The sequence below is a fragment of the Pygoscelis adeliae genome, unplaced genomic scaffold (assembly GCF_000699105.1).
Source record: "Pygoscelis adeliae isolate BGI_AS28 unplaced genomic scaffold, ASM69910v1 Scaffold117, whole genome shotgun sequence".
Taxonomy (NCBI): domain Eukaryota; kingdom Metazoa; phylum Chordata; class Aves; order Sphenisciformes; family Spheniscidae; genus Pygoscelis; species Pygoscelis adeliae.
Genome location: NW_008825270.1, coordinates 5,177,616 through 5,199,140, shown reverse-complemented (window position 1 = coordinate 5,199,140; position 21,525 = coordinate 5,177,616). Strand labels below are relative to the sequence as shown.

At 46.9% G+C, this 21,525-nt stretch overlaps 1 protein-coding gene across 1 annotated transcript in view; it reads right to left on the bottom strand.

Moving 5' to 3' along the window:
- LRP4 (low density lipoprotein receptor-related protein 4) overlaps positions 1-21,525 on the bottom strand; it is a 45,972-nt gene that overhangs the window by 11,014 nt on the left and 13,433 nt on the right. The window contains exons 3-23 of the mRNA XM_009329747.1: positions 19,092-19,208; positions 16,873-16,986; positions 16,312-16,428; positions 13,690-13,818; positions 13,228-13,347; positions 12,972-13,097; positions 9,951-10,076; positions 9,368-9,502; positions 9,074-9,199; positions 7,796-8,026; positions 7,337-7,493; positions 6,757-6,974; positions 6,256-6,432; positions 5,554-5,676; positions 4,625-4,833; positions 3,910-3,991; positions 3,142-3,247; positions 1,967-2,168; positions 1,450-1,639; positions 1,069-1,200; positions 262-402 (exon numbers count right to left, since the gene is read on the bottom strand). Coding sequence (XP_009328022.1) covers positions 262-402; positions 1,069-1,200; positions 1,450-1,639; positions 1,967-2,168; positions 3,142-3,247; positions 3,910-3,991; positions 4,625-4,833; positions 5,554-5,676; positions 6,256-6,432; positions 6,757-6,974; positions 7,337-7,493; positions 7,796-8,026; positions 9,074-9,199; positions 9,368-9,502; positions 9,951-10,076; positions 12,972-13,097; positions 13,228-13,347; positions 13,690-13,818; positions 16,312-16,428; positions 16,873-16,986; positions 19,092-19,208 — 3,078 coding nt within the window. The remainder of the gene's footprint in view (positions 1-261; positions 403-1,068; positions 1,201-1,449; positions 1,640-1,966; positions 2,169-3,141; positions 3,248-3,909; positions 3,992-4,624; positions 4,834-5,553; positions 5,677-6,255; positions 6,433-6,756; positions 6,975-7,336; positions 7,494-7,795; positions 8,027-9,073; positions 9,200-9,367; positions 9,503-9,950; positions 10,077-12,971; positions 13,098-13,227; positions 13,348-13,689; positions 13,819-16,311; positions 16,429-16,872; positions 16,987-19,091; positions 19,209-21,525) is intronic.

Here is a 21,525-nt window from a genome sequence, read left to right as displayed (position 1 = left end):
CTTTCCTAAATCCAAAATGCACAGGAACCTCAGTCAATATAGCAGGCAGCTTTTTCCACATAGTTGGGGTTCTCTGTTTTCCTATAAGGACATTCCTTTCCTGATTGGAAAGGAATATTTGCAGCACATACTAGAAGAAAAAACCTACTCAAATTCACAACCTACAGCAAGATCTGTGCCTGGATCTTTACTCAGACATTTAGATATGAAGTCACTTGTTTCCTTTCAAACAGACAGTCGGAAATACTAAGAAGTTCAGACCTTCACGAGGATCCACTCCAATTGCAATGGTGTTCTTCATGGTGACGTTGACTGAGACGACAACATCTGCAAAGTAGGGAATATCCAGAGAGACCATCCGGATGTCAGTCCTTCTGGCAAAGATCAGAAAGCTGGTCATTCCTGCAGAGAGTTGAAAATGGACATATATCAGCAAGGAACAAGTTCAGTCAACTGTAGGCATGAACATTCTGGAGGTGACACCCACTTCAGTGGAAAAGGGGAAGTCTCAGGCAGATCTCGGCTTATGGGGAGTCTGCGTACAAAAGCTTTACTGAGCATTATTGAATGCTTTTTTACATCCAAGTTGAAAAGGAGTGCACCCATAGAAGAGCTGCTTCTGCTAATATGTGTGGGAAATGGGAATTAGGAGTCAGTTTTTTCCTGCTAAGGAGAAAAAGTGAATGTACCATGGCCTGAAGCCAAGTGCCTTCCACAATCTTCAAAAAGAGGGTCCATGGGAGGAGTGTGTACAGACCTATTAAAGAATATAGCACCTTGTAGTTAAAAAAGAATCCACCTCAAGATTAGGGCAAAAGTATGGGGGAAAATGTGACATCTGGTTTAGTTGCCCAACATAATTTCAAGAAAAATTTCTTCTACATCAATCATCAGTAAAAGTTTCTTCATAGTAATTCCCAGTCAAATTGAAGGTACAGGCATCAAATTGGTTTTTCAAGGGGTAAAGCAGTTAAGCACAGAAAAGTGAATTTTGTTCTCTAACAAGGCACAAGCAAAATGTAGCTCTGATACAAAATTGCAGTGAAGGATCCTACAAAGAGGACTCACCAGGGGAGCAGGTCTTGCCATCAGATTGCAGGTTGATCCCAGTAGGGCAGGTACAGCTGTAACCTTTTGGAAGAGGTGCCAAAAGGCACAGGTGACTGCAGCCTCCATTGTTAACTTCACATGCTGTACGTACTATAGGAAAGAGGATGAGAAATCCCTAAGCCAGCAGCACAGTTGCACAGGGGTGCAACTGCTATAGAAATGCATTCTAGAATGCCCTTAAATACCAAGCCGAGAGTTATTCTCATGCTCTCATATTCCACCCAGAGACTTAAGGCATCAAGAGCTGACAGATAGGTCAGCTCCTTGCTGGAGAGCTGTGCCACATACCAGAGCCTAAGCAGGCTCGCAGCTCAGTGTGGCTTGGGGCGAGCTCTGTACCTGGTGGCCTGTGCCGGTGGAAAACATGAATATCCATAAGATTCTCCAGATTGTCCTGCAGCGTTTCCCGAGCCTGACCAGTCCTTCTATCTGCGCTCTGGATGCTTTTGGCCTGCCAGTCTGTCCAGTAGATTCTCTCGCCATAAAGAGTAAGTCCAAAGGGGTGAGGCAGATTGCTCCCAATCAGCACCTGGTCAGATTACCCCCAGCCCCCCAAAAAAACATTACTAAGAAGTCACTAAGGGGAAGAGGCTTCCCTTGCCCCCTCTCAACATCATAATGTACAGTCACAGCAAAAGGAGAGCAATGGGGCAACATTAGCCCTCAAAAGGAGGTTCCCTCACACACTGTTTGCAACTGAAAGGGAGCTCTTCTCTCCCAGTGAAAGCAGCTTAGCATGTCTTGATTTGGAGATTTCACTTTCAACTGGAAAGAGAGGCAGGGGCCATCAGCACTCTGTGCTCTAGGACTTATACCTCAGGCTCCCAGACTCCCTCCTCAAAGATGGCTTCCTTACCTTCCTATTGCTTCCATCCAGACTGGCATACTCGATGGTCTTCATGCCTGCGTCTGCCCAGTACAAGCGCTGTGACTCATAGTCAATGGCCAAGCCGTTAGGCCATGTCAGGTTGGAGGAAATGATCACCAAGCGGTTTGAGGCATCCATACCAGCACGCTCAATTTTTGGGCTGGCTCCCCAGTCAGTCCAGTACATGAACCTGAACACAAGCCCAGACAAAAGTGAAGGCCCACACTCCTTCACTGCCATTACGGCCAGGCAGTGTTACAGAGAAGCAAGAGAGCCTGGTGCCTTCAGGCCCTAGCAGGAAGCAGCATTAGACTAATATTGCACTCATGTCCAGTCTTGGGTTCTTGTAATGTACCTAAGATCATACTCAAATTTATATACCTTCTACTGCCCATGTGCTGGCCTAATTACAACATGGAAGAAAAAGTTCAAGATAATAGTTCAAGGCCTAAAAATTAACCATTTACCAGTCTCCACCATTGGCCCTTTATACTCTTGCTGCATTGGTCTTCCAGTAATCCACTCAAGGAAAGACCAGCACACTTTTATTCAAGACCTTCATGCTTCTAAAGCAACAGCTGGCAACCTTCTTCCTATCCACCCTATCCCCAGCTCCACAAGGTCTTATGATTCAGAAGCAAAATCCGTTATTGAAACCATTTGTTTCCGTTACTCAAGGTTTGCTTTCCATGGCAGAGTTGATCCCTCAGTACTCTGACACAGTGCTTTGAAGCCAAGAGGCCACTAATGTCACAGCTTGCTTGAGATCAGCAGTAATTTACCTGAGGAGATCCTTCTGACTGAACTCTAGTTCATAAGCAGAGCGCTTGAATACAAATTCAACAGAGATGTGAAATAAAGAAATAGAAAAGACCTAGATGGCCTCATTCTCAACATTTTTTGTACCACATCTTTAGTTACTATGTCCCCAGGATAAACAAATAAAAACACCAGCCAGCTCCTGCAAGCTCTACAGCACAACAGGCGGTTATCCCTGCTTATCTTGTTCCACTAGCATCCAAAATCAGGTCTCTAATTTTAGTCTTTGGCAGGATGTAGAACAATGGCACCAGAGAGAAAGACAATTGCACAAAACCAAGGAACCTGACCATCTTTAGATATGCAAGAATTGCCATGTCATCCCAGAAGAAAGAATCTCTCACCCTCCAACAGGGTCCACCACAATATCTCTAGGTCTGTCCAGGTTCTCCCAGATTAGAACAGTTCTCATGGTCCCATCTGTGTTGGAGACCTCTATCCGATCTGTTCCTACAAAAGTCAAGAGAGAGAATGAGAGAGATATCAAAGACCTCTGGAATCGCAAGAGCTAAGCCAAAAAACATCCATACAACAATGCATTCTTCCCCTCCATCTATTTCTGTTCACGCTGGAAGACAGGTAAGAAACGTGGCTCAAAGTGTCACCTTGCATTAGATCTCTCAAGTCACCTCTGTGGCTGTCACTGATGCTGAGTCCTGTATGAATGCAAACCAGCTCTTTCCTGAGCCCCCAAGGTATCTCCATAGGCATGAGAGAACAGCTAGAAGAGAATCACCTTCCTTACATCTCTCTGAACTATGACTCTCCAGCAGGGAACATCCTCCAAATACTACCTGCTGCACCCCAAGATACACTGTTGGAAGATATGTAAACACACACAATCACAAGCTCTGCAGCAAGACAACAGCGGTGCTTGATTTCTAGTATAAACCTTTCTACAGAATTAGTACTGGCGATACTGCAAAGAGAAGTAAACTAAGGATGCCACCTCAGCTCCCACTTTGTTAGAAGCACACGAGACGAAACTCCATTTTTTGCTAGATAGAAACAGACAAATTTGAAATGAGACAGATAGAACTACCCAGCTGTTTTTCAGTTTTCATGACTAATAAGGAAGACAGAAGCCTAGGTAAAGCAGAGGATCCCAGTACCTGCATCAGTCCAGTATAGCTTGTTGGTGACCCAGTCAATTGCCAGTCCAGCTGGACTTTCCAGGCTGGTGTCCACCACAACCTAAATAAAAACGAAAAGAAAAAATCTTTAGTGAGATTAGACCTTAGGGAGAAAGCACTTGCCCAATGCACTACCTATTCACAAACAATGTTAACTTTCAAAAGGCAAAAGCCCAAGCAGAGCAATGCCATACAAGAGAGAGCATTAAGGACTTAGAAGTTCAAAAAAGTCTTACATTTGGAGAAACATCTATTTTTCATGTCTGTTCAAACTGCAACTCCAAACTTTGAACTCTGTTCCCCTCATTTACAGCAACACTAGCCTAAGGGCATGTGCAAAAAGCATTCCTAAGGAGCGTGGCTCTTGTTCCAAATGTAGTACATAACAGAGGATTTAATACTTCTTCCTTTCAGATTTTAGGGCTACAACAAAGGAATTGACCACAGCTTATAAATCAACATGCTTCGTGTCCCAATTCAAGGTTTTCTGTACAAGCAGGAACATACACCAAACTTGTGTATGAAGTGTTCGGTGATCTCAGGGCTCTTCTGAGCCAGAACTAGGCAAACTAATGAACAACAAATCCAGCATGAACTGCAGCTCCTTAGAAGGCCAGTGTATCCCAGTGGCTTCAAATCTGATGCTCAGGGAGTCTCCTGGCTAGATGACCTCCACACGTAGTTAACACTGTACCTCCTGGCTCGATCCATCCCATTTTGCTCGGCTGATTGAGTCAGTGCTAACATCTGTCCAGTAGACATAGTCATCCTTTGAGTCCCAGTCTAGAGCCACAGCGCTGCGAACATCAGCAAGGGGGATGACATCATCTGACAGGTCATCTGTGTCAAAGCTGATCCGACGGATGTCCATCCTTCGGGCAAAAAGCAGGAACTTGTCAAGACCTGATCAAAGGTCGAAAGGTCTTCTTTTAATTTCTCTAAGTTCAACAACACAGTGATAGACACAGACAATTCCCTGCTATGTCCAACCTTAACCACTTATATCATCTCTCACTGGCAGGTCACAGCCCAGGATTTTATTGGTAGCAAAATATCACCAAGGAGGGTGAGTGGGGGGGGTGGGCAGGGGGGAATAGCGTAGTAGAGAGCTGTCTCCTGGGGGTAACCTATGCTGAGGGAACAAAGTCAACCACATTCTTCAAAGAATGGCACAGACCTCCCTCCAAATCAAATAGCTATGCCATCTCTTGAGAATCTAGGAGACAGTTGGCCTAATTCTTCCACGTGGTTGCAACCCAAGAGAAACTGTGGCAATCAAGAGGACTGAATTTTTTGTTCATCGCTGACACAGCTCCTATGGGAGCTTTAGGGAAACAATCAGCTGTGACAGGTAGCATGGCACCAAAAGCAGCGCTGAAATAAGGAGCCAAGGATGGAGCTTCTCTGTATCCCCACTCATCAAGCCTAGTGACGGCAATGGGAATGCACAACAGTGGAATGCATTAAAAAGGTGAAGCATCCTCTGGCGGGGCCCTTAATACTACTAACTCAGTTTAGCCAGCTGCATCTCCTTGGAAGCAACTGCGCTGCTTACTCCCATCACCAACCCTCTGCCACCCGCTGAACATCTGAGCATGCAGGCTGTGGTCCCACCTCACTTACTCTGGGCGCAGGCATGGCTGCTGGTCTTGCGGAAGCCTGTGGGGCAGGCGCAGGTGTAATCCTTGCTGCTCGGCAGGCAGAGGTGAGTACAGCCGCCATTGTTGGCCCCACAACGGTTTCTCCCTGCTCAAGTAGCCAAAGACAAAAACAACCACACATAAAGCAAAGAGTAAAGAAAAGAGGAAAAACACCAGTCACAGTGTCAAGACCCACATGGATAAGATAACTTGTCTACTCAGAAGTTAATTGAGAATAAGGAAACGTATAAACTAAAGCACTAACTCCATTTGTAGGGCTCAATTTTAAGATAAAGCATTTAACTCAATCCACTTCTAGAGCAGATTATGGCAATTGAAGAGGAATAAGGGAGGTGTCAGTCATCAGTAGTGCCCACTTATATTTTTTTCACCCTCCCAAAACAGCTCTTGCATAAATAAGCCACAAGTATTTCTTACTGAAAAGCCTTCACTCCCACGTGTCAGCAGGGGGAGCTGTGGTAACACCTAACACCAGGTTACCGGGGCTGAGGGACCTCAACTGAACTGCCAGATGGAGCAAGTTCTGCGGCAGCTCTGGAGAGAGGTGGTGGACATGTCAATATGCTGGGTTCGGGCTTGCCATCTCCCTGCTTTACAAGGTGGTGGGTGGCAGCAGGTCTTCTAAGTGGCTCAAATGGGTCTTCTCTACCCTCTCTGCAGTTACCTGCTGGCTGGCGCTGAGGATGCAGTGTGTGGATGTCCATAGGGAAGTGGAGTTTGTTGCGGATGATCTCCTGGTTCTTGCCTGTGAATTTGTTGGCACTGTTGATGCTCTTGGTGTGCCAGTCTGTCCAGTACAAACTGTCCTCAAACACGGTGATAGCAAATGGGTGCGGGAGGCCTGTAATAGACATCCAATACAGGGATATAATCAGGTCCAACAGGATTTAGGCTAGCAGGGAGACAAGGGAAAGCTCTTTCCACTGCCCGTTTGGCCTTGCCACAGTCAACCTGCTCAAATCCACAAAACAACTCCTCTCTCCTGTCCACCGAAGACTGGGTAGCAAACCCCATCCCTCAGCAGTGGCAGATTTCATCCCACAGTGAAAGAACAGGAGACAAGCATAGAAGCAGGAGCCAGTGGCTCTGAAACTCAGAGTAGCATTGTGCTACTCTGTCTTCTTTACTGCAGAGAGCACGCCCTGTACATAGCCCTGTTACTTACCTTGGCTAATAACAGCCTTCCTATTCCGCCCATCAAGGTCAGCCCTCTCAATGACATGATGTTTGGCATCCACCCAGTACATTCGATGTCCTGCATAGTCAATGGTCAGTCCATTGGGCCAGAAGAGGTGCGTATCCGCAATGATGCGCCGATTAGAGCCATCCATGTTGGAGTACTCAATGCGGGGAGTGTTGCCCCAGTCAGTCCAGTAGATAGTGCTGGAGGAGGCAGGGAGAGACAGGCTAGAAAACTCATGTCCCACATACTGCACCCAGCATCACTCCCTATCAGGGCAAAACAGCATCAGTCCTCTGACCTCGAGCATGAGACTGGGTTACAGCCATGGGAGAAATGATGGCCAACAAGGTAACACCCAGCACTTTCAGGCTGGTGAAACCTGAAAGGCCCGGAATAGGATTAAGGCTCTGAAGGCCCCCAGCATTGACAGGTTCCCCAAACTGGTAGTACCAAACGAAGGCTTGAGCCCAGAGGCAGCCTTGGTGAGCAAGGATGGGGTTTTCAATGTTCACATGGAAGCACTTGCATGGAGGGCTCAGTGGGGTCCTAAGTTTTCACTCACCCCTCCATAGGATGTAGGGCAATTGCTCGGGGCTTCTCCAGGTTCTGCCACAAAAGCACTTTCCTGTGAGTGCCATCCAAGTTTGCTACTTCAATTCGAGATGTCCCAGAGTCTGTCCAGTATAATTTGTCATGGATCCAGTCAATAGCAAGTCCACCTATCTCCAGGGGAGAATTAAGCACAGAATGAAACCAGGAGCAGGATCTGCTCAGAAAAATAGTTCCCTTTCCCTCTCAGCCTCAGAAGAGGCCCAATTCAGTCCTCCTGTCTCTTCCCCCATCAGCCAAGATTAACTCCAGGGAGACACTGATCTCACACCCATTCCCTCCAATCCATCCCCTTTGCTCAGGGAGATGCGCTCTATTTTGAATGCTGGGTACCTGCTTTTCTTCACTCACCCACCCCTTTTCTCACATCGTGGTCAGTCCCCAGGCTTTTGCCTTTTTTGTGGTGACGCACCTGGGCTCTCCAGCCCTGTGGAAACCACCTCTTCCACATTGCTACCATTCAGATTGGCCCTCATGATGCGATCCAGAGTGACATCAGACCAAAACACCAGCTCCTTGCTGTGGTGGAAGTCAAGGGCAATGGCATTTTCCAGGTTGTTCAAGAGCAGCGTATACTCTGAGCGATGAGGCAACACTTGTCGGATATCAATTCGATTGGCAAAAAGCAGCACTGGCTCTGGCCCTGAGAAAATATGGGAAGACAGTGTTAGAGTACTTTGGCAGGGTCCTGCCTACCATTCCCTCTGCACCAAGTCCCAGAACATAGTTTTGCAGTACTGGCAGCAAGAAATCAACTCCCAAGTGCAAAACACTTCAGAGAGCTGTTTTCACATCCTTGATACACAGTCCTAACTCAAAGATGAGCAGTTTTAAATCTTTTGGCAAACATTCACTCAGCAAGAAGTGATCATTCCAGGTCCCACCTAAGCCCGCCTCACCTCAGCCTCTGAAACCATACCACTAGGCAGCCATACTATAGTTTCCTTTTCCTATATCCATCTCCTAGCCATACAAACACACATGCTCTACCACATCTTCTACCACGGACAAGATACAGTTAAAATCTGCCTCAGCCAGATACAAATTCAGCAGGTACTTCCACTGCAGAGAAAAAGAAAATAAAAATAAAAACAAAAATAAAAACAAGATCAATAGCCTTTATGGATTTCATTAGGGGAATTCCTAATGAAATCTTAATTCTTTAAATGGAATTTCTAATTCCTCAGCTCCTACATTAGAGGAGCTGAGGAATAAAGTTAAACAAGTGTACAGATGCCCTTAAAAAACAGCAGATGTCCATACAGCAGCCACTCACAGCATTCAGGACTGGTGACCAGCATCAAGGGTCAAAACACAAGGAGGTGTGATACAACCTCACTGACTGGAAAGGTTAAGACACTTCCTGAACAGAGACAGAGGCAGGAGGCTGTTTTTGTCCCAGGGTCTTGGTCACCAAGAATGACAAGGGACTAGGAAAAGAAGGCAAGGGCTGTCCTGCTGGCAGGGAAAGGAACAGCAAAGTACCTCTGCATGGTCAAAAATCACACAAAATTTTCACAGGCATTCACCAACAACCTGGGCATACCTAATACAAATCCAGGTACTTCCTTTTCTTCACATGCTGGCTTAGTGAACAGCATAATGCTGCCAATGAAGCATTAGAGACAAAATTATGAGAACTGGACCAACACACACACACCCCCCAGAATAAGGCTGAACTCCTCTTTACCTAGAGCTTTGCAGCTACGCTTGTCAGGTCGCAACTCGTAGCCTTGCTCACACCAGCACTGGAAGCCTCCTTCACTGTTGGTACAGCCTTGGCTGCAGTAACCTTCTTCAGCACATTCATTCACATCTGCACGTTACAGACAAAGGGAGAAAGTTACCATTAGATCATCAACAAGCCAGGCAATCTCACCGATACCTTGCTTCTGCTTTCATGCTCTGATTTGCACCCTATCATAGCCATCAACTTGAAGCATATCAAAGCTGCAGAGAGGAGGCTACTGCTCCAAAAACCCACCTTGGCATGATCGGCCATCTTCCAGGAGCCTGTAACCTGTGTGGCAGGTGCACTGCACCATCCCTCGTACCATCTGGCACTTCTGAGCACAGCCACCATTGTTGACATTGCAGTTCTCCTCCCCTGTTCGTGGACCTGCAAAAGGAACACACGAAGATAACTGAGCTGAAACCACAAGGCAGCTGCTTGTGTCCTCAGCTGTTAGGCAGCAGTCGCCCTTCAGAACAGGCTGAGCAAGAGGGGGAGGACACAGGCTGTGCTGGAAGCCACCTCTTCGCAGTCAGAACTCTCCCCTGCAGGCCACAACCAAAGGGGACAATGAAGCTCAGAATAATATGCTTTTCGGATTCACTATCTCTGCAGGCAAACTTTGATACCTGCGATCATAATCTTCTCCTCATTATTCCTTGTCTGCAGTATGTAATTGGCAAAACCACCAAGGTCATTTTCCTCAGTCTTCAACTCTCTCCCATTATCACAACCCAGGCTTTCTTCCTTACACACATTCTTTAGCAACACCAGATAGACTCCCACACATCACAGTGTCTCCATTTATGTTTAAGACTGAACTTGGAGAACTTACGGCAATTTTGATGTGGGCTCTCATCACTGCCATCTCCACAATCATTTGCTCCATTGCACAGCTTCCTCTGACCAATACAACGCCCGTTCCCACACAGGAACTGGTCTGGGGCACACTGAGGGGTCCCTGCAATAGAAGAAGGGGAAAGTAAGCACACCACAGCTTACTGATGGAACAGTCATGGTGAAGAAAAGGATACAGAACATTTTCTAAGATGTGTTACAAACTTTACATATGAGCACAAATCCATGACTTCCTCTTTCCTTCAATTCATCTCATCTTGCACTCCTTACTACTCCACATATCTTTATGCTGATTTGGAGGCCTGTGAACTCTCCTCCAGACTGAGTTCAATGTTGCTTTATTGGGAAGTTCAGCTATTTAGTTTCTCTCAGAATGACTGGAAGGTCCTGGCTTAGTTCCCTTTGGTTCCAGATTTCACAACCCTACTCAGCATGTGCAAGAGAGGAGTCAGTTCCTCACTTTAATCATCTGATATGTCATCCCAGCACGGCTATGGATCTTAAACCTGCCTAGGAATGAACGTCTTGTCCAGCCCTAACTGCACTGTGACGGACTTGGAATGAGATTTACATGCATCCTTGAAATATGAGCTCAGGCAACAGGATTTCACACATGAGCTACACACTTCAACTTCTGCTGTTGGCAGGGAGACTCTACAGAATTCTTGTAAGTAATACTGTTTGTAGGGACTTTGCCAATCTGATTGTTTCTTGAGCAATAAATGCACTGTCCTGTTGCCTCTTATTTCTTGTACCTCTTAAGCTGACTTGGTTAGTGGTTTCCAAATCATCACCCTCTGATAATCCTAGGAAGACAACAGGACAATACAGTTATCAGCAAAGAAACAATTAGATTGGCAGACTGCCTGTAAGCAGCATGGAAAAGGGTAGTTGTGAGATTAACAACAAGTACAAATAGGAACTAACAGACACACCAGCTGGGAACATAAAACCAAATCACATGCAGATTCACTTTTCAGAGCACAGGAATGCTTTATATGAAGGATTCTGAAACTTGGACTGCATTTGTCGTATTGAACATAATGATCCTTACATCAGCTGATCTCCTAGTATTCTAGGAATCCTCTCTCTATGGCCAATAAAAATATAATTCTGCTCTAAATCCAAGAGGTGACACGGGATTTTAACTCTTGCTACAGACATTGAGACAGCACACTATTTCGCTTAGATGAGCCAGTACACATTCTGCTTGGAAGCCCTGAGTTAATTTTTACTTGCTGACTATCACCATAGACCTAATGCAGAACTGCAAAACTAACCTTACAGTAACAATAGCTGTACTCAACCACCTTGGGTTTGGCTTGAGGTGGAGAGGTTGAATTTCAGTGGCTCTGGAAGTTTGACTTGGCTTCTGGGTGGCAACTGTTCTTTCAATACTTCTAAATACCTTTGTTATTAGGATGAGGAAACAGGGTTAGCGGCTTGTCTTTAAGTACAATTGCTTTTTCCAGGATCATCACCAGCTCCTGCACACTGGTGCTCGTGACAGCTGACCAGCCTAGTGCAGCTGCTCTCAAATGGCTACAAAGTGTTCCTCTCCAGGTCCTCTGGGCTCAGCTGTCCTTGTAGAACACCCACTCTCCCCTCCTCAACAGGCCCAAACAAGGGGCACAGTTTCACAAATCCTTTTTGCCACCCCCTAAACCCACTGTTTAAAATACACTGATCCAGAAGGGTGAGTATGCACAGCTGGGCTCCACTCACTGGGATGACTTCATGGACCAGTACACGCTATTCCTCAACAAGGCCTACAGACATCCTGGAGGATTTAAGGAAAATAGAAGATTCTAGACATTCCTTGAATCCTATCATGTCGTGGTTTAACCCCAGTCGGCAACCAAGCACCACACAGCTCACCCTCCCCCACCCCGGTGGGATGGGGAGAGAATCAGAAGAGCAAAAGTGAGAAAACTCGTGGGTTGAGATAAGAACAGTTTAATAATTGAAATAAAATAATAATAAATTGTAATGAAAAGGAAAACAACAACAGAGAGAGAGGAACAAAACCCAGGAAAAACAAGTGGTGCAACCGCTCACCACCTGCCAACCGATGCCCAGCCAGTTCCTGAACAGTGGTCACCGCCCCCCAGCCAACTCCCCCCAGCTTACATACTCAGCATGACGTCATATGGTATGGAATAGCCCTTTGGCCAGTTTGGGTCAGCTGTCCCCGCTATGCTCCCTCCCAGCTCTTGTGCACCTCCTTGCTTGCAGAGTATGGGAAGCTGAAAAGTCCTTGACTTAGTATAAACACTGCTTAGCAACAACTAAAACATCAGTGTGTTATCACATTATTCTCAACCTAAATCCAAAACACCACTATACTAGCTATTAGGACGAAAGTTAACTCTATCCCAGCCGAAACCAGGACAACCATAACACTAGGGTCTGTTGAAACCCTCCTCTTCTCCATAACCACTGTTATATAAAAGAATGGCTATATGCAAAATGATTACTAGAAAGAGAAAGACAGACTCCTGAGCAAATATCTAAGGGGGAAGCTGACATCCTTAACCTCTAAAACAAAGGCTTTATCCTTCAATTCCACAAAATGCTCTTTTTGATTCCACTGCCTGCTAGAATTGCTTGGCAATTTCACAAGGCAACATGAAAGCTATCCAGAACTACCTAGAAGGCATGAGTTAGTCCATTTGACAAAGGTAGCAACTTTGCACACTATTAATGTTTCCAAGTCTGAATGGAATAGTCTCAGAGCTCTGTGGTAATTCATAGTGTAGGGACAGGATAGGAAGATAAAGGAATCTGATATTTGACCAGAAAACACCATCACTTAAGTTCATTTAAGCACACAGACCTGCACCTGTTTGCAAGCGTATGAGATAGCCTATAGATCCCATTCTTTGGGAAGGACGGAAACTCTAGGCTGAACTCAGTGAAGCAATCCAAAAGAGACTTCACTACCTATTACTTCCAGGATGGAAACATTAGGTATAAGCAGCAAGGCAGCAGGTCAAACCTGTGTTCTCACAGTTCTCCTCATCACTGTTGTCAGAGCAGTCATCTTCCCCATCACAACGCCAGGACAGACGGACACAGCGCCCTGATTTACAGCGGAACTGGTCAGCTGTGCACATAGATGTAGCTGAGGGACCAGAAAAAGAACAGTAGGTGAGCAAGAAGGATCAGAAGAGACCCAATTCCAAAGCTAACAGTCCCAAACACTCTTTTGCATCCGCAAAAACTGAACGCTTCCACCAGTTCCCAGCACTCACTGCAGTTCCTCTCGTCTGACTGGTCATCGCAGTCGAAGTCTCCATCACACCTCCAGCCAGCATTAATGCACAAGCCACTGTTGCACATGAACTCTCCAGAGCGACAAGGCTGATGAGATGCTGCAGAGATGGTAAAGAATATAAAGAGCAAACTCAGACCAATGTAACATCCCCAAAGCCCCTCAGCACCACCCTTACACTCTACTATTGTGGAACTTGGTCCAGAATAGACTGCTCCTGGAAACTGCTTTAATTCCTGTATGCAGAAGTGTACTGACTACACAGTTCCCATCACTATTCTCACTTTCCTGAGTTAAAAAAAATAAATAAATGAAAGAGACAGCTTGTGTGTGAACAATTAAGATTGCTGTCTACACTGCAACCCCTCTCCAGCCAATGCAAAATCCATTTAGGTTTGCAACTCAGATGCTTGGACCAGTATATCACCCTGCACTAACTTACAGCAGTCAGATTCATCAGACCAGTCCCCACAGTCATCGTCGCCATCACAGTGGTAGATGTCCAAGATGCAGCGTCCATATGCACACTGGAACTCCTCCAAGCTACAGGTGGCAGCTGGAACATCTGATGCTAACAAGGGAACCAAAGAAAAAATGCCTGAGGTGACAGGGCACAATCCAGCTTAGATGCAACCTTCTCAGTCTAATAATAGACTAGAGAGTATTCAATGGAAAGGTGTTCGAAATTACTAGCCATTGCTGCATATCTCTGCATGACTTGTATTACTGAGAGGAACTTGAATGCTGTTTGTATTTCACTGAGGGACATGTTAAACCTATATATAAAAACACCCATGCAGACAATCCACTAAAAATATAAAAAAATAAAATAAAAAAATTACACAGGATGTAACTTTTCAAGAGCCATTAAGTTCTAGAGAAGGAAACAGCTATGAAGAAGGAAGGGTTGATGGGAAAGCAACACAAAGGATCCAAGAGTGTCACCTTCCGTCTTATGCTTGAGACACTATGTCTTAGTGCCCTCCAGAAAGTGTTTAAATTGTTTATTAAACCTGAAAAAGGTAGATACAAAAACAGATGGAAAAATACAGACACCCTCTGGGGTAGCTCTATATTAAGGACTGAGGCATGTCAGAATGGAAGGTTAAAGTATGGAATGATTCCTTTAAAATTTTAACAAAAATAAGCACTTGAAGATCAAAGGAAGCAAGCAAGCAGCAAGGTGCCCAGGTCTGCACCTGACCTTTGAGGATTTCCCCCCTCCCTTTCCTCTCAAGCTGTCGCCAAAACAAACTGTGCCTTATCAGTAAGGAGCACAGCCAGACAGATGACCCTGGGCAAAGCCCAGCAACCTTATAGTCAAGGATTTGTCCACTGTTCTCTGTTCAACAGTACACTATGTGGGAAGGGATAAAAACTATTTTGAGTCCCACACAACAGAGTCTGACACCTCTTCTCATACTGTCCAGAGAATGAACTGCATGTTTCACGCATATGAGTCTTCCAACTGAGGAGCTCTGAAAATAAATCCATTAAACAAAATGGAAAAGAAAGACTGACAGTCTGGGAAGTGAACTACACCTGCCTTTCCAATCTGAAGTAGCGGGCACAGCCTGCAGGCATGCAGTAAGAGCTTTAGTTCAGCGAGTACCCGGTGGCTGGATACTAAAATGTGTGTTAACGTGTGCCTCACCAAAGGAGCCTGAAAGGAGTGTTTGGGTCTCCTTGAGGAGAAAATCAACTCAGTGACTTAAATTCTCATGTAGTATGATTCAATTATAACACACACACCCCCAAAAGAAACACACACACACACAAAAGAAAAACCACACAAAATAGAACAGTATAGTCCCACCTTGTCCTAAATGAATGACAAGCAGGATTGGAGATAAGGAAAAGATGACACCCACATGGAGGAAAATAAGAGAAAGGGAGCTAGCCAGACTGAGCTTCTTAGTGAGTTACTTAAAATGCCTTATAGAGACAACTGCCAGCCAGGACTGAAGAAGCATTGCAGCTCAGAGAAGCAGGGGCACCAGTTCTGGGTGCCCCTCCACTCCCATAGGAGGCAAGGTTGAAACATTTCCCCTCCCTTCCCGAGGGCCTATTCATGGCCTGCGGGGAAGTGACAGGCAAGGGAGCAAGAAAGTGATAGGGGGAAAGGAGAGGGAGAGAGGCTGGCTTCCTCTTAGAGCCCTTTCCTGGCTTAGAAATGTTTGCAGCCCCTGGCTCCCTGCCAACTCTCATTATCTGGAGAGATAAAAGACAACTCCCCCATGCATCCACTCCCCCTGCCCTTCAGGAGCTGGCGGCCCTGATCCCCCTCCCAGAGCCTTTTGAAGTTTCCTGCTATCTAGAACAAATTCTGTAAAATGCTTTTGAGAGCAGGGTGGGGGAAGGGACCACTGCAACTTCCACAGACACTGACAGAACTCACAGACATGGGAGAGAGGCAGTGGGGGTTAGGAAGGAACATAATAGACTCCTGTCCCACTTGCTACAAGCCTGTGAAGGTGGAGGAGAAAACAACTGTTGTGGGCTGTCACAGCCCCCCTTCCCCATCAGTCACATCAGCTTCCAGCTAACTTGTCCTATTGGCCCTTTTCGGACAACGTCCTGCATAAAGCATCCGAGTCAAGAGAGGCTGGTCAGGCAGGCAGCCCCTGCAGTGTGCCAGCTGGGGACGTGCAGTCCCTGAGGATGCTGTCAGTGGGCAGAGCCCCCCAGAAATTTCAGGCAGGAATCAGACAAGAGGAAAAAGAAGGGAATAGTTTTCTCCCCTTCCCTCCGCCCTCCAACTCCTACAGTTTTATATAGAGCTGTATTCAGTAAAGCATAAGTCTCCTGCTCTGACTCAAGGTCACACAGCTATGGGAAGGAACAGAGAAGAGCCAGGCACAGACGAAGTATGCCTGTGAGGTAACACAAGAGATACATCATTCTCTTGTGCCCTCTGGGGTAGGCAACAGAAGGCAGCATAGCTGCCAGTACAGGCAGGACTAACTTGTTTTTGATCTCTGCTGCAGAAAACATGCCAAACTCCAAGACAGGAGCAGGTCCAAAGGGCTACTTCCTGTGGTTACAAAGCAAGGAGAGCACTTACGGCAATTCTCTTCATCCGAGCCATCCTTGCAGTCTGTGTCACCATCACAGAACCAGTGCTCAGCTATGCAGCTACCATCACTGCAATGAAACTCCTTCTCCGAGCACTTTCTCATATCTGCAGAGACAGCAACGCAAACAAAGCTTTGGCTTTCCTCAGAGTACCCAGGAAACAACTGCACCATGCTCCTGAAGCTCCTAGGGCACCCACAAAGACGACTGCTCATTAAACCATACATACCCATGTCATGCAGTACCTGAGCAAAACCATCATTGTTCATTTAACTGACGCAGAATGCTGGATTCAAAAGGAATCCACAGGACTTCACAGTGGTATGTCAAGGAACAACAGGCCTCAAATGATTTTTGCCTGGCAGGTAAGCCACACAGCCCGAGATCCCAAGCAGCCAGCCCTGGGAATGGAATATCCCACAAGCCCAGCCCAGACAAGCCAGCTGTGAGCCCTTGCCATGCTCAGGGGATCCTGGAACTGCACAGGTTGGTCTGTGCAACCCCTTTTAAAGCACTGGCAGGGCAGTATTTGTAGGGCCACATTACTCACCACACTGCTCATCGCTGTTGTCTCCACAGTCGTTGTCGCCATCACAGTGCCACAGGCTGCGGATGCAGTATCCATTCTGACACGAGAACTCATCTTCCTCACACTCCCGTGGAGCTGCAGGGACACAATGGAGATAAGGTGAAGGCAAGGCAAGAAATTTACCTTGCAGAACACCAAATCTGTGACATGTTACAAATCGAGCAACATCATCCTCCAAGGGCACGGCAATGCTGGAGAGCTGATTTCACTTCCCCTAACAATACCAGGAGGGACACTGTGAGATTTCTTGAGTGTCTCTCTCCCACTCCATCCGCAAGTCAATAGTACAGCAGGCTCTAAAACTTGAGAACATGGGTTGGAGGAGGTTCCTGGAGAGAGATGGAGCACCCACCCTGTGCTTGGTTGGAGGAAGTTCCTGGAACAGAGAGATGGAGCCGCCCACCCTGTGCTGGTATTCTAGCTCAGCCCCAAGCCAGGCTCAAGAGATCCCTGCACAGAAAAAAGGCAATCCAGGCCTCTTTTTAAAGGAATTAATAGGCCCTATCATTATCTAACAAATAATTCCTGGTAGAATTATATCTCCACCTTCTTTTCACAACAATGCCAAAGCTATCTTCAAAGGAAAGGAAATGCTTGTTGAAAAGGGAGAGAGAAAATTTAAACTTCCTCTTCTGAACGCCTCAGTATTTGCAGCCTCATTCCACCCTCTTTGCCAGTGTTCTTAGGAAGCTTGTCTGCAGGCCAGTGAGGAAAGGAAAGGGACTGCAAAATTAGCACCTGAGGACCTCAATCCAACAGAAACCCTCCTATGGTTACGTGCTAGTCTGAACAACCCCCTAGGAGTCTCTTATTCACAGAACCTTGCCTTCCTCCTTTCATTAGTCTCCAAATCTTTTGATCACACCCTTCTCCACTGTTGTCTTAGATATGAGAGCATTCCAACTTTTTCTGAAAAACAGAAGACCAAACAGACCCAGACCTATATACCTTTTCTTTCATGAAAATCTTTGAATGGACTGGAAAACTGAGCTTAGTCCTGTGATCCAGAGCATCACACAGGATGTCAAACCCCTGAACCTTGCTTCCCAGCCCTTTGCCCAAAAGGGCAGGCAAAGATCAGGGGCATACTCATCAAAAAGCGAATTAATTTCTACACAAGTATTGGACACAGAATACTTTACAGCCAAGAGCTTTATTTTCGCATTTCTTGAGATGTGGTTCCTCCATCAGAGCCACTCTGGAGCACCATGCACACAACATTTGTAGAATTCAAGGGCTGTAGAGTGATGCTTATTAAGCAGCTGCAACCATCTCAACCAGACAGCAAAACAGTTCTGCTCCTAACTGCAGCCCAATGCCAGCCCTAGCAACCAGTGCAGTTTCAGAGAAGCTGAAGCTCCAGTGCTACAAAACACACTGGCTCTCTGGCATGTGCTGCCAAGTATGGACCTCCACGATTTGTTGTGGAGAAGTAAAGTTGTATCTCTGAACACCTTTTGCTAATGGAAGCCAACCACAAGTAACCCTTGTCCTCAACACAAAGGGGAAAGGAGGGGGCGGAACTCCAAAGACTGAGGCAAAATTCCCTCCATTTTAGTAATCTGTAGAAGCACAACGGCAGTGCTTACAGCTAATAGCCTGCAATGGCAGCTCTTTTGAAGATGGCGCCTCACATCGCAGCAGTCAGTCAGCTTTCAGGGTAACTGGTCTCTGTGTGGGCAGCATCCCTACAGTACCTCCCTCTCCTCAGGGAGCTCTGTTTGAAGGGAGAGGATGCTGGGGACATCTGCCCAGCGCAGCAGAAAAGTCAGACAGTGGAACCTGAGGCCACAGGAAGTCAGCCAGACAGGCAGTTCAGTAGGATTTGGCAGGGGTTAGGTGTTTCCATGAACAGGGGAGGACACGAAGAGCTCAGCTCAGGGAAGTGCTTCATGGGACATTAACCAGCAAGGCTGCAGGGCATAAACGGTTCTCCAGCTGGATGGAGAAGCATCCCCTCCCCCAGGGCATGCAGCTGAACAGCAAGCCAGATGCCAAGGCAGCAGGGCTTACGGACATCAGGTACACACCTCTGTCAGAGGCAGGATATAGCTTATTACAGGCCAAAGGTCTGATTCAGTGGATGAACTCTTACATTCCTGTAATAAAAAGGGTCAACTTTCCCCGGCCATGGCAGGCAGGCACTGCACCCACCCTCTCCCCTCAGAGAAGTGACTTACGGCAGTCCTGTTCATCAGAATCATCCTCACAGTCGTTGTCTCCATCACAGACCCACGACCGGCGGATACACTTCCCGTTGTCACAGTGGAAGTCCAAGGGGGAGCAAGTGGGCAGCACTGCAACAGCAAAGAAACACCTCATGGAGCTGCAGCCAGCTTCCTTCCTGAAAGAGAAGTTCCTTCCCTCCTGAGGGAAGAGGGCTACACCTCTTAGCAACAAAAGGCATAAAATTTCAAGTCACGAGGAGGAGCTGTCCCTCAGATGGGGGGCCAGGGTAGGTCTGTAGCTTGGCAGTCTCTCCTCCCCAGAGAAGCACTGACCTTTCCACAATAAAGTAGCTGCCACAATTCCCCCCAGAATTCCTTTTTTCTCTTTCATCCCTGAGCCTGCTGTCCTCCCATAACTGCAGTTGTTTTATAACAAGCAAAATTACATTATCAGAATCTTTCCTGCATGCTTCCCAGTGCAGTCCATCCTGTTTCTATTACACAGCAAGTTCTTTAGGGTGAGAACTGTCGGAAGCAATGTTTTTGGGAACAGGATTTTGCAAGGTACATGCTACAGTGTGTGTTCCAGCACGGGGACTCTGTCAGCATTTTTGTCTAACGAACCTGCAAGGAGAAGCTTAGAGGTGGGAATCCACTGCTGGGGATAATGTGCTGTACCTCAGGTGTGGGCAATAAAGTCCAAACCCTGCTAGAGGTCTCCAGAAGGGACAGAGGAAGGGGGCAGGCATGGAATGATGCTTGCCTACACAGGAGTCTGCTGGCAATGGAGTGGAACCACAAATCCACAATGTTTGAAGAGGCCTGGAACCACAAAGCTGGAATTCAAGGGGGAGCATCAGCCCTGTCCTTCCCCCCACAGATGAGAGGAACACTCAGCCCCGGGAGGTTCATGCTTTTAAGTGCTGCCAGCTGTGGTAAGGAAGGGGCTGCATAAGACTGTTCCTGACAGGTGTGTTCTCCAAAGAACAACGTTCACTCAGCCATGTGAAGGGGCGAGAGCTGGAGAGGCTAGTCCCTGAAACCCTTTCATCCCAGAGCAGCTTGCTGACAGCATCTCCCATCTGTCACCAGGCGGGCCAACCTTCTTCTGTTATGCTGCTACTTCTTCCCCTGCCAATGCTATCCTGGATGTGGGAGCGCAAGGGGAGGGAGGCGGGTAAAAGAAGAAGGTGAAGATAGCAGCCACACACACAAGGAGGAGGATTTAATAAGGAGAACAAATAGTCACATTTTCAGCTTTTCCAGCTTCCTGAACCCTCCGTTTCCCCTTGGCCCAGGACTGCTACCAATGTCCTGGGAAAGCAGCATGGATTACACTATACAGAATCATTCACTGCTCTCTATAGCAAGTCCTCCAACATTTCTCACCAAGGGCCTGTCCTAAAAGCCTCCCATCCTACGAATACACTAGTGCAGTTAAATTCAGACCTGCTCTAACATCTCTTTTTCTAATGACAAATTTGGATCATCTTCTCAGCCGTTCTGCAGTGTGGCAGGCATAGGCATCTCTGTGTCCGAGAGGACATCACTGCAGACGTCACTGCTCTCAACACTGAACCCTGCACTAGGTGACAAAATACAGAATCTGGCACTGGCCCTTGGGAAAAGGTTCTTCCCATCATGTCCAGGATTCCCCATGCAGATATATGTCCAGGTCAGATCCAGCTACTTCTAGGTCCCAGAGAGGTATGAAGGACAGGGAAGCATACAAATCTGTATTTTCACCCCACAGGTTTGACACCACCCTGATCTTCCAATGGCTGACCCATTTCCTTACATTGCGCTTTCTCTGAGCACCCCTGTGCTGCTGCATCAAAATGGAGAGGGAGCTTCCCCTTCTTCCCCTGGGCAGGCAGAAGGGGAAAACATCCCAGTTCCCAAACTCTGCTTCCAAACAAAACCAAGACATATTTGGATTCAGAGGGTCAGTCCTACAGATCAGCCCTCTCTCCCCCAGGCACAACTTCCATACGCTGCACACTGAGCAAACCTTCCCCAGCCTCAGCTGCAGTTTCAGGACTAAGACCATCCCCCCAGCATATGCTTTTCTGTCTGCTCTCCCTGGTCCCAGCGTGACTAATCACCAAAGGACTGCACAGGAGCCACCTGGAAGGGAATTTGCATGCTGGCTCTCCAGGGGAGAATTCTTCAGGCTCCCAGAGGGTTAGGCCATTAGCACTGGTTCAGAGCCGATACCATTATCCCACTGAACTGCTGCATCGCTTCACGAGGTAACGATACAAAATGAAATTCCACCCCTACAGGGAGCAGTTCAGCCAATTTCATACTCCCCCTAAATATAAAAATTGAGCTTCAATCACAGGGGAGGGGGAGCAGGGGGAAGAGGGCGAAACACAAACTGCCACATACAAAGGAGGACCACCTAATTCCCACCCCAGCAGACAGCAAGTGTGTGCCAGCCCAG